At 42.6% G+C, this 13,443-nt stretch overlaps 1 protein-coding gene across 1 annotated transcript in view; it reads right to left on the bottom strand.

Annotated features, from left to right (window-relative positions):
• The window catches only part of kdm4b (lysine (K)-specific demethylase 4B), a 53,388-nt gene that overhangs the window by 1,505 nt on the left and 38,440 nt on the right, over positions 1 to 13,443 (bottom strand). Inside the window, exons 18-21 of the mRNA XM_048252917.1 lie at positions 9,908 to 10,093; positions 9,520 to 9,687; positions 8,807 to 8,926; positions 5,959 to 6,051 (exon numbers count right to left, since the gene is read on the bottom strand). Of these exons, the coding sequence (XP_048108874.1) occupies positions 5,959 to 6,051; positions 8,807 to 8,926; positions 9,520 to 9,687; positions 9,908 to 10,093 (567 nt within the window). The remainder of the gene's footprint in view (positions 1 to 5,958; positions 6,052 to 8,806; positions 8,927 to 9,519; positions 9,688 to 9,907; positions 10,094 to 13,443) is intronic.

Here is a 13,443-nt window from a genome sequence, read left to right as displayed (position 1 = left end):
TTATGTTGCACAACATAGACTTGGTTGTTTTTGACATGGGGAGTCCCTATCTACAGCACAATGAGTTTAATACCCCTCCTTTGTATATAAGAATCAAGAATCTGATTGCAATTACTGTAGGCAAATGTGCTTAGCATTTCCATAACAGTGAAATACTTCCACTAGCATAGTCATGACCTGACCAATATCTCTTTCAATATTGCCCATGCAGTCATTTCCACAGTACAAGCAGTGCTACTTGCAGCTGTAAATTATAGCTTTCTGTGCTGTTGTGATATTCCATACGTTAGCATGACTGCTAACTGTGGCCCTTGCTATTTTCCCTTCATGGACAAGGCGTTGTCCACTTTCTCCTGCCAGTTTCACCTGGGATGAATATCAGTATATAGTTGTGCTCAGTACTGTCTTGATTCATTATTTTCCATTTCACTGCAATGGATGAGGAGACAGCACTTGAAGAGGAACCTGGCATATGCGCAGATCTTTGCGTTATCTGCCAATGTGGAGGTGAACTGTCATCTTGTAGCACTGGCTTGCAAAAGCTGATTTACTATAGCATTGCTATAGGCAACAACACATTTTTAAAGGGGTGGTTCAGGATTTTGGACATAGTACCTCATTTCCAAGTTAGCATGTGTGATATTTATCAGTGGAGACCGTTTTCAAAACGTTTCATCCAGTCCTTCTAATTGCAGGGTTCGCAGCCTGCCACTAAAAACAGTCTTACCCACTCCACAGTACACCCAGGCAAATACATACATATAACGGCAGACAAATAAATTATAACGGCAGACTGTCGATGTAAATGTCTGTGTTGATAGTTTTATTTCTAACATTATTCTATCCTTGCATTTCAATGATCGCATAACATTTTGAGGGACTAGTTTCTTAGCAGCGGTTAGTAGTACTGCACCGAAAAGTAAACAGAGAAGCACACTCCAAACAGGATACTGTCGTGGAACGAGAGTTCTCGCGAGAGCACAATGGAATGAGCAATGATGCACGTTACTTTTACCCCTTGCATCCCGGGGAACCAATCAAATTGGCGTATCTGATATATACAGGCCAGAGGCGAGCTAAACTGATGACGACAGCGCTGCAACATTGGTCATAGTGTTATCCAATTGTGTCGAAGTCCGGAATCATTCAAAGTGTTATCCAATTGCGTGCAGTGAGATTTTCAAATGCATCCATGGTGCCGCCCCTCGAGTTGGGCCATTACATTGTTCGTGGCCAGTGGCCGGTTGCACAAAGCACCTTAAGTTAAGTTTTTCCCTTAAAATCTAATTTAAGGGTCCCTTAAAATAAAAACGGTTGCACAAACACCCTTAAGTTTTCTCCTTAAGGGTTCCTTAACATTTTCCCTTAGTATTTAAGGGTTTGTCTTGTAAGAAATCCCTTAAACTGTTACACAAAAGACCTTAGTAGTCTAAGGGGAAAGCCCTAAGGGACATCTGACTCTACCTTAACCAATTGATGCTGATAAATGAAGTTTATTAACTACTTTTGACCATTCAAAATAAAACCTCTCTGTTAATATGCTTCCTCTGTCAAATAGATAGGCCTATTAGAAATATGCCGTATTGTTATTGTTTGGTTTACGTAGGCTAACGTTAACAATTCATATGGATGTCTTGTTAGCCTATGAGCTTCGGTTCGGTTCGCTAGGCAAAACGTTGGTGCACTGATGACTGTCAGGATCCTTTCTAACTTGCCAACTAGTATTGTTCATTTCATGTATATAACATGTTTTACTTGCTACCTGGATAATTTCCGCTAATATTATTAAGGTAAGATGAATGATAAGATATAAGCACTGTGTTCGGTGGGTTAACTAACGGCATCGCGGCAAAGGCAGTTAGCTAGGCTCCAGCTGTTGTAGTGTTAATTTCGTCAGACGAGACAAGAGGAAATATGTTCGTCAACAACCTTTTTTTTCATGACTAAGACGAGACGATGACGAGACGGCAGTAATGTCCTGAAACACTGACTAAGACTATCTTAAGATGCATTATTGTTGTGAAAAAAAGACGAGACTAAAATGTTTTGCATGAAATAAAACTAAGATAAAATCTCTCTTCATTTTCGTCTACAAAATGAGAAGACAGAATATCTAGCTGTTACGTTTTCAAAATATTCCGAATGAGTTCATACGCAACAGCTTTCCTGTAGGCTAGTCTAAGTGCTGTTGCTGCAACCCTGTGGCTGCAACACGAAACTACATGGAACAAGAACACTGGAGATTTCTGCTAGAGTTAGCAAGATAACTACCTAAGCTTTATGCCACAATGCTACATACCCAGAAGTTGAAGCTTCTCTCATACAAATTAACATCCCCCAGAATGTCCATACGAAAATGTTCATCATGTAATGTCAACTATTTAACTAGTTAGACTGATGATGCAAAGTTTGCTAGCAAGTAAGCTAATATGGAAAGTTCGCTAGCAAGTTAGCTATGGCTAAGATGGAGAGTCTGTTTGGGGAATGTGTTGTGTTTACATATCGCCATCTAGCTTAGGCGGAGTAAAACATTAATACTTTTATTCACGACAGTGTTTCTCAAACTTTTTCAGTTTCAGGACCACTTAACTAACCCAAAAAAAAAAAAAAAAAGATTATACCTACTTCAACAGTAGCCTATAATTAGTCTACACTATAGGCCTACTCACTGAACCACCTTGCTTATTGTCTTTGCACTTTGCTTATTGTGTGTGGATTCATACTGTATGATTTAAACTGGCATATCTTACATAGACAGTGTTGTAGAACTGTTTTTACATACAAGTTGGTTCAATATTGCAAGCAACTCATCTATATTATATTTTGCCACGTCATAGCTTGCGGACCACCAGTGATTCGGACCACACTTTGAGAAACACTGGTCTCTTAATATGACAGTGGTCCAGTCAAATCTTTACTGTCTATGGTCAAATCCCAGCCGAGCTATAACTGAAGCTCGACTTACCTGTGCATGTAAACATACTGACTGACAAAAAATCAGAATGAGTAATTATAACTGACGAGTAGCCCTGTGGACACACAATATTGTTGGAAAATTGAGATGTGTGAAACACTATTTGACTCAAATGGTAATCAGAAATAATTTGTTATAAAAAAAGACTAAAATATGTTGACTAAAACTGACTAAGACTAAGATACCTTTAGTTTTCTTTTGACTAAAACTAGACTAAAATGACGAGACTTTTAGTCGACTAAAACTTGACTAACAAAAATGATATTTGAATGACTAAATATGACAAAGACTAAAAAGGAGATTTCGTCACAAGATTAAGACTAGGACTAAATTAAAAATAGGTGACAAAATTAACACTAAGCTGTTGAACAATCTCCGTGGAAACTATAGAATTTTCATGCCGGAAAATCCCTTTCAGTGCAGTAAATCCCTTGACGTTTCTCCTTAACTAAGGAAACATTTTAAGGTATTCTGTGCAACACCCTTAAGTAAATCCCTTACCTGAGGAGAAATTAAGCCTTAAGGGTCATACTTAAGGGAAAAAACTTAAGGTGCTTTGTGCAACCGGCCACAGACCCTTAATCTTTGTAGTTTACCAGGGTCTGGATTTTCCAGGCTAGAAAATGGCCACTTCCAAATCCAATTGACCAATTAACACTTGACTATTTAGTAATTTAGCACTCTGGAACAAGGCGTCTGAAGGAGACAATGTAGATAGAAGATTTTCCGAAGACTGTTGATCTTTATTCACCGTATTGCCCCGTATTGCAATGATAGTACAGCCCAAAGTTCAGACCAACCATCAAAGCAATAGGGAGGAGAGGTCATCAGCTGGGGCCCCCGACAAGGTCTCCCCTACAGAGGGCTGTACACTATATGTTATACTCCTCAGCCCTCTCACGCCATCTGCATCAACACCCTTCACCAATCAGTACCAAGCAGGGTCGCTCACATTGGTGGAAACCATCTTCCCATCATGCATAAAACTATGTGCAAACCTATGTAATGCATACAGTAGGTAACATATGTAAAATAGTGTAACCCTAAGTTTTTTTGTTTCCTTCCAGTTTGGTGAAATAAGGCCTTCGTATCTTATTCTCTTCCTAGCTAGACCCTAACTCATAAGGCACAGTGGCCTCCTCATCCCTGTCCTGTCCAGTCCTCACCAGCTTGATAACACCTCCTCTCCCTTAACCATGTAAAGGAGGAGATCCTCTCATCCTGGTACCCCCAGTACTTTTCCACTCACCCCACTCTTCTGACAGTTGGTCTGACCTACACAAGATACAATGACCTCACACTGCTCAAAGCAAATGCAGTGGCATTAAGACTTATGACACTCATGACTACATTCTTCTAGAACATGAAAACCCATGCAATAGTATGAACCCTTACGAAACCCATGATCACATCCCTTCACATCCTGAAAACCCACCATAATACCTAGTAGAATCCTAGGTAATATCAGTCCTACTGCCGTTGCTTATATGCCTACTACCAACTTAAGGGAACAAAGTATACTGTAACTATTGCATTGCAATGCAAGGGTAGTTTTTATTTCCAAAACTATTCTATCAACATAGAGATTTACATCGATTGTCTGGCGTTATAATTTAAATTGAAGGAAATAGCTCAAGATGACAATGTTTATCAGATGTTTGACAGAAATGGTTTGGATTTAATCTAAAACTTCTGCTATTCAGCTTGTCTAAATGAACTACAATGTTGTTATTGAATGTTATGTATTAGTACTTTGTTTTTTACTCCAATATCATTTATGAACTGAAACGGTTATTTTAAAACGGTTTAAAAAGGTATTTACACAGATATTTGCATTTTTAAAACAGCAAATTATTTTGATTTCACCTGGTTTCAGAGAGGATACTACTACAATACTAAAATAAGATGTGGAGGTTGAAACAACTGTTTTTATACAGAAAATAAAGTTTGTTTTGCTTTAATAAATGTCATAATCTTTTTTAATGTCAATTCAGATAGTTGATTCTATGCCTCAGCCAGCTATAACCTCATGACCTTTAACCTCTACCTGTGACCCCATGATCTTTAATGCCTTATTAGTTAATTTAGGCTTACTTAACAGTGTTGGGTTTAAAAGGTGCCATGTGTAAGAATTGAGGTAAAAATATCAAAAAAATGAGCTACACGCATCAAAAGAATGAGAAGAAATAAGGGCGATGATGTCCTTAAAAAAATGACAAGGTATAGTGCTGCAGAGATATCAACCTGAATTAGCATGCTAAATTACTAGCCACAGCCCGACAGGTGTCATAATACCAGTTTCGGCCATGGGAGGCGGTATGCGGGCAACATAACCGCCAGCCAAACTGCAATACACGTGTCTCGGTTGTTACTCTAGGGTAGACCAACTCACTTTCTGGAGGTATACTGCCCCCATCTTTTATGGAATGTGGAGTATGAATTGATTTTTTGCCGGACATTACACATGGCACCTTTAATGAGGATCCTTCAATCTGCTTGAGAGGTATAAAACAAACATTGCATGTCAAGTATGACCTCACGTGACCTTGACCTTTGACCCCAAGACATTAAACACCTACTAATTTCATCAAGAACTTATGGTGAGTAAGTACACCAAGTTTGGTAAAGATCCTTTTACCAGTATGGGAGATATCAGCTAATATCTATATGTGATAATATAGGATTTTGGCCCAATAATCATTATACCATGGTCCATTCAAAGCTGTATATCTTTTTTCTGGTACAAATCTGTGCTGTAGGCACCTGAAATTCTTAATCTACATGTAATTACGGTTCGATTGATACCCAATATCCTTTTGCTGTATTTACTTCCACCTTCAACCCTAATTCGCTCAGACTAGTAGTACTTGACATGTTGTTAAATACAGAATGTGTGTGTGTCTGTGTGAAACCTTGGAATGCATTTACACATTGTGTGTGTGTGTGTGTGTGTGTGTGTGTGTGTGTGTGTGTGTGTGTCTCACCAGGCGTGCCATGACCCTCTTGGGCAGCTCCTGCTCTAGTGTGTAGATCTCGGAGCGTTTCAGAAGGAGCTGAGACATGTCCTGAAACTCCACCTGCCGGACAGACAGACAGACAGACAGACGCAGAGCTTAACACACAGAATGGGGGAGACAGTGTGTATGTGAGTGTGTATGTGAGTAAGTGTGTGTGCGAGAAAGAGAAGAGTGAGTGAGTGTGTGTGTGTGTGTGTGTGTGTGTGTGTGTAGTTTGCGATGTGTGTCACCCGCACACATACACACACACACACACTCTCTCTCTCTCTCTCTCTCTCTCTCTCTCTCTCTCTCTCTCTCTCTCTCTCTCTCTCTCTCTCTCTCTCTCTCTCTCTCTCTCTCTCTCTCTCTCTCTCTCTCTGTGTGTGTGTGTGTGTGTGTGGTGTGTGTATGTGAGTGTGTGTGGGTGACAAACACATCACAAACCACACACACACACACTCACTCACTCTTCTCTTTCTCACACACACACACACACTCTCTCTCTCTCTCTCTCTGTTTCTGTGTGTGTGTGTGTGTGTGTGTGTGTGTGTGTGTGTGTGTGTGTGTGAGTGAGTGCTTCATTAGGAGTGCTGGATCATGTAGAGTGTTAGAGGGGAAGACCTCCACACCCAGCATGAGCTTCACATCTCTGCTCTCGCCTTCTCCTCTTTCCTTCTCCTTCTCTCTCTCCATCTCTCCATCTCTCTCTCTCTCCATCTCCTCTCTCTCTCCCCCCCTCCATGCTCAGCGTGTTGCTTTGGTAATAATGTATTTCAGCAGGAGGAAAGCTCAGCCTCTTTGAGAAGTTTTCAACACTTTTTCTACACACACACACACACACACACACACACCTCCTGCTTCTGTTGCCCTCATTAGGAGCAATCCCACCGCACCTCCCATGGTGTGTGTGTGTGTGTGTGTGTGTATGTGTGCGCGCCCACAGGTGTATGTGTGAGTGTATATGGTGGATGGGAGTGTGTGTGTTTGAGAGGGCGAGAGAGCATAGCTCTGTGTAAAGTCATTTGCATGTATTTACATCTGATTTCATTGTCATTGTTCACACACACACACACACTTGTATGACACTAGCAGGAAACAGCTGTTGAGTAAGACCCGTCCTTCTTAGAACACATCACTGTAGCGTTAGTTCGGTCCGTTTGAGAACATTTGAACTAGGGATCGACCGATATATCTTCAAGACAACAGTAAACCTTAAACTTTCAAAGCATCTTTTAACTGTTTGACTTAGCTGAAATATTGCCATACACTTTGAAGGTGGAAGCAAGTTTGTGGGTCCAAATGGAAAACACGAATGATAGATGCTTAATGATCGTTTATAGCCTAAAACTGCTTGCCATTGTATTTCAGGAGCTGTTACAAACACTGGTCATATGATTAAGTAGCCTAATGCCAACGTTGTTCAAATAGCTGAGTGTTGGAGCGTGTGGTGTGTGTGTGTGTGTTGTAGGTTCTAAAACATGCTTCCATTGTATTTAGGAGCTGCAAGTTGTAGGCTATCCAGATGTGTAGCTGTTAGCTGTTAACACTGGTCAATCATATGATTAAGTAATGCCGACGTTGTTCGAGATATTTGTGGGATTTTTATTCAGCGACCACCTGGCTGAGTTTTGGATGCGTGTGGTGTGTGCGTCTCCCTCCCCCTCTCCCTTCGATCGGGCGGAGTTGCCATCGCAGTGATATCAGAGCTTTAATAATGAGAGAAGTGTAGTTGAATATTAATTCGTGTTAACGTTTATCATGTACCAGACATACCGTGTATGCCTTACTTGTTTAGAGCCATTTGCTAACGTTATCATTATCAATCCAGTTCAATGGTGGTTCGTCAGCTACCAAACAGAAGTTTGTGTGTGTGTCCGGTCTGTTTCACTCAGTGGGACACACGCATCACAGCGATATGAGAGTGCTGCGCTACCTGAAGGAGAGATTTTAAAACTTTGAGAGATACGTTTTTATACCTTTTGACATTGATTTAGAACAGAAACATCTGACACCACGTTATTTCCACGTTATTTTCCTCTGCTGATTTATGTTCTGTGGTTGACAAATCTGGCAGCTTTTTTTAGAAAAATATAGACACCAACCATGCAGTCTAAAATGACAAATCAAGCACTTTATTTCAATAGCTACTTTTCAGGCTTATTGTTTTCTTAAATTATTTATCATGTCAGCAAGCAATGCATCATCAACATGTTGTAAGATTTTGATGAAAGCATTTTGCACAGTTAACCATATCCAGTGCACCCATCCATAAGTTCAATAAATGTTCCTTTTTTAAATTAAGACTTATAACATTTGTTATCATCATTTGTGTAATTATGTGTCATTTGTATGATGTAAATTGAGGGAGCAAAATGAAAGCAGTATCGGCTCCAAATATCGGCTCAAGAAAATCGGCAGCCTGTATCGGTCATCGGCTAAGGCTGATGGAAAAAAAAAATCGTATCGGTACTAAAAAATCCATATCGGTCGATCCCTAATTTGAACTAGGCTAGTTTCAGTCTAGTTCGAAGATGATTACGCTAAAACAGACGGTTAATTCGCAGCCTAGAGCTGCAACGGATGAATGATCTCAATGTTCCACAGATCTGGAGGAAACGGTACCACCAATTGCCGTTGATTTTTGTGTTCCTGGACTCAGTGCCCTGATTGGCTGAGGTCTCACGCTCCAGCTGACAGACTGGTGCTCTCCTCAACTGCTCTGCCAGTGCCCTTTGTGACTCAGTGTGTGTGTGTGTGTGTGTGTGTGTGTGTGTGTGTGTGTGTGTGTGTGTGTGTGTGTGTGTGAGAGAGAGAGAGAGAGAGTGTATGTTACCTGGTAGAATCGGTGTGTGTGTTCCTTGATGAAAGAGGCGTTCAGCATCTGTCCGTCGGCGGTGCAAACACACAGAATCTCACCCGTCTCAGGAGGGCCCGAGTGTAGGCAGTCATGGCTCTGGGGGTCAAAGGTCAGACGTCAGGGAGATCTCACACACACACACACACACACACACACACACACACACACACACACACGCAGGGTACACAACACACCAGAACTTCAAAACATCAGTTAGGTGTCTGACAGAAAAACAACATGACCAGATGTGCGACCCAGTCTCCCCATCAATCCGGTGATACACATACACACACACACACACACACACACACACACAGAAAACTTCTTCTGCCTGCTGTGTTTCTGTCTCCTTTATCTGTCAGCTCTTGAGTACAGAAAGTGTGTGTGTGTGTGTGTGTGTGTGTGTGTGTGTGTGTGTGTGTGTGTGTGTGTGTGTGTGTGTGAGAGAGAGAGAGAGAGACCCTCAGTTTTTCAGGTTAAAGAGAAGCAATCACTTCTGTCAGCTGTCTTGACCAAACTTCCACATCTTGTCAAATTCCATCATTTCTACAGACCACATTTGCTGGACATGAATGTGTGTGTGTGTTTGTTTAAGGTGAAAAACATGATTGATTCTTAAGTGTGTGTGTGTGTGTGTGTGTGTGTGTGTGTGTGTGTGTGTGTGTGTGTGTGTGTGTGATCACACTTACCACCACATTCTCAGGGTAGACATTGTCACAGTAAGAGCCGTCATCAAAGTTGACCTCATAGAGAATCTGTGTTGCCATGCCGATGATGATGCAGCGGTAAAACCAACCGTTGCTGTAGCGACCAATCACCTGCTGGCCTAGCAACAGGTCCCGTGACCCCACCTTAACCTGATGGAGTAGAGGAAACCAATGTGTGTGTGTGTGTGTGTGTGTGTGTGTGTGTGTGTGTGTGTGTGTGTGTGTGTGTGTGAGAGAGAGAGTGAGAGCAAAGGAAAAAGAGAGACATACAGAGAATAAATCAGAATGAATCTCTGTATGTTAATGTCCAGATGGAGTGAGTGAGTGAGTGAATGAGTGAGTGAGCGTGTGTGTGTGTGTATGCTCTTACCTTCTGATTGGTCCGTTTGTGCTTCTGGCAGGTGACTGACACAACGTAGGGCCAATCGGCTGGCTTCATGACGACCCCGGCCAGGTGTGCACAGGTGACGTGGAAGGAGGTGGAGCAGCTCTCGTGAGAACACTGGATGCATGCACCACACGGCGGCCTGCTGGGCTTGTGGCAGTACACACACATCTGGAACACACACACACACACACACACCCTTAATAACCACAACATATACCAACACACACACAACTGGAGCACACACACACACACTTAATAACCACAGCATATACCAACACACACACACACACACCTGGAGCGCACACACACACACACACACACACCCTTAATAACCACAACATATACCAACACACACACAACTGGAGCACACACACACACACTTAATAACCACAGCATATACCAACACACACACACACCTGGAGCGCACACACACACACACACACCCTTAATAACCACAGCATATACTAATACACACACCTGAAGCACACACACACACCCTTAATGACCACAGGATATACCAATACACACACACACCTGGAGCACAAACACACACACACACACACTTAATAACCACAGTATATACCAATACACACACACACACACACACACACACACACACACACACACACATAGTTACTCCACCCATCCCACTAACTCCACCCATCCCACTAACTCCTTTTTCAGTTTGCTGAAATCAGGCAAGTGCTTCAGTAGTTTGATGGCCCAAACTGAGGGCCTCAGGAGGATCTATTTCCCCAGGCCATGAGTCCTCAATATGGACACGCCTCCCAGGCAATGAGTCCTCAATATAGACACGCCTCCCAGGCCATGAGTCCTCAATATGGACACATTTACATTACATTACATTACATTTAGCAGACACTTCTTAACCAAAGTGACTTACATTTGTCAGCTATATTACATGGGATCACATTGTCCCCGGAGCAACTTGGGGTTAAGTGCCTTGCTCAAGGGCACAACGGTGGAAGCCAGGAATTGAACCGACAACTTTCAGGCTACACGCTAGCCCAGCTCCTTAACCACTACACTACCACCGCCCCAGACTCCCAGGCCATGATGGTGCATTCATGGCACTTCGGAATGGCAAGGACCGCCCCCGCGGCTACTTTGTTTTTCCCACGGCAAGTGTTCATGTGCTTTGCCGTCGGAACATGTGACAAACACGGATGCCACAACAAAGGTTAAAACATACACTCACAAATTCTAAACAAACAACTGTATTCGGTTAAAATATAGTGTAAGACGCTTATGAAAAAAAGATATGCAGCTTTCAAGTGACAAAAACGGCAAATTCCCAAGTTCACATTAAAACTGTTGAACATGAAAGGCCACATGGACTACAAACGAACTACAACGTGACGACAAAAGTCATGACGAGCCCCTAACTGGGCAACTCTGTTAGCAAAATCTAGCCCCAGTTTCCAACCTCTGACTCACACATTATGTGACGTGAATGACGCAGAATGATGATGTTTTCACCAGGAAAAAGGTTTTTCCGAAGCCCATGAACGCTAGGTGAGTCCTCAATATGGACACGCCTCCCAGGCCATGAGTCCTCAATATGGACACGCCTCTTTAAAGCAAACTCAGGACTTCTGTTCCAACTGTTGTCTATACAATGACTACTATCTCTCTTTGTCCGTTTTAATATATATATATATATATATTTGACTATCTATACTTATCCACTGTAAAATGGAGCAGAAATGAACTGTGGAAAGTCTAGTGGTATGTAAAAATAATTTGTTGATCATACATAAGTGCTTAAATTGCTCTAAAACAAGTACAAATGTGTGAATGCTGCAATGCTAGATAATATGTGTGAAACTAGTTTAGATAAAAGGTGTTTTGAATAGTTTAAGATGTTTTGAATAGGTAAAATGTGTTTTGAACAGTTTAAGCAAAGGCATACTAACAGTAAAAAGCTTTCCATTGCACTACTAGCTGTATACTGTTCATGTGACAAATACATCTCTTGAATCTAATTGTGTGCGTGTGTGTGTGTTCTAACTCCTTATGTGACAAATACATCTCTTGAATCTGAGTGTGTGCGTGTGTGTTCTAACTCCTTATGTGACAAATACATCTGTTGAATCTGAATCCCTGCAGCTCAACCATCTTTGTGTCTCCGTTAACACTTCTCTTCCTCTCTCTCTCTATCTATCTCCCATCCCCCTCTTCCCCCTCTCCTCTTCCCCCTCTCCTCTTCCCCCCTCTCCTCTCCATCCCTCCCCCCCTCTCCTTTCTCTCTTTTCTGTCTTGTTCCTCACTCCCCCTCTCCTCTCCTCTCTTCTCCCTCCATCTCTACCTCCACTCCCCTTTTCTCCTCTCCTCTCCATCCCTCTCTCCTCCTGTTCTCCTCTGTCTGTTCGTAGTGCTTGCCGCTCAAGGAAAATCGATGGAAATAAAATTTCTTTATTAAAATGTCAATACTTCATTTGAGCCTAGAATAACAGAGATATTGGCATCACAGCTCAAAACACTGACAATGTGTGTGTGTGTGTGTGTAAGCATGTAGTGAAAGCATGTAGTGATCATACGTGATTTGTATGTCTATGTGTTTGGTTATGTGAGAGCTTGCGGGGTGTGTGTGTGTGTGTGTGTGTGTGTGTGTGTGTGTGTGTGTGTGTGTGTGTGTGTGTGTGTGTGTGCGCATGCGTGCGTGTGTGTAATATTCCCGTGGGGAGAATGATGAGGGAATGCACACAGACTGCAGAGAGACCAGTTAGATTTATGAACAAGAAACCAGCACTGGTCCAATCAAACCCACTCATCCTTCAACTTACAAGCGCACGCGCTCACACATGCACACACACACACGTCCAATCATACACAGCCTACTCATCTTTCAACATACCACCACATGCGCACACACCTACCCACATGCGTCCTTTAACGTATGAGCGTGCACACACACACACACACACACACACAAGCGTACACCCTCCACAGTCCACTCATTCCCCCATCCTTCAACACACACAAGCGTGCCCACACACCCTCAGTCCACTCCTTCACATCATTCATCAACACACACACACACACACACACACACACACACACACAATAAATGAAGCAAAGGAGTGGACAAAGGGTGTGTGTGTGTGTGTGTGTGTGTGTTGAATGGTTGATCACCTCCAGTGTGCAGAATCAGAGTAACTCATTGGGCCAGAAACCCACAACAGTCTTTCTGCTTCCCTCCACCACAAAAATAAGAAATGCACTTCCTCCTCCTCTCTCTACCTCCCTCTCTCCTCCTCCTCTCTCTACCTCCCTCTCTCCTCCATTCTCTCTATTCCTTCTTCCCCCTCCTCTGCCCCCTTCCTTCTCTCTCTCCACCTCCCCCCCTCTCTCCCTCCTTCCTTCTCTCTCTCCACCCCTCCCTCCTCTCTCCCTCCTTCCTTCTCTCTCTCTCTCTCTCTCTCTCTCTCTACCCCTCCCTCCTCTCTCCCTCCTTCCTTCTCTCTCTCTCTCTCTCTCTCTCTACACCCCTCCCT

This window comes from Alosa alosa, chromosome 9 (genome assembly GCF_017589495.1).
Source record: "Alosa alosa isolate M-15738 ecotype Scorff River chromosome 9, AALO_Geno_1.1, whole genome shotgun sequence".
In the NCBI taxonomy this organism is placed as follows: domain Eukaryota; kingdom Metazoa; phylum Chordata; class Actinopteri; order Clupeiformes; family Clupeidae; genus Alosa; species Alosa alosa.
The sequence above is the reverse complement of the archived record's forward strand: the minus strand, read 5'-3'. Positions and strand labels throughout refer to the sequence as shown.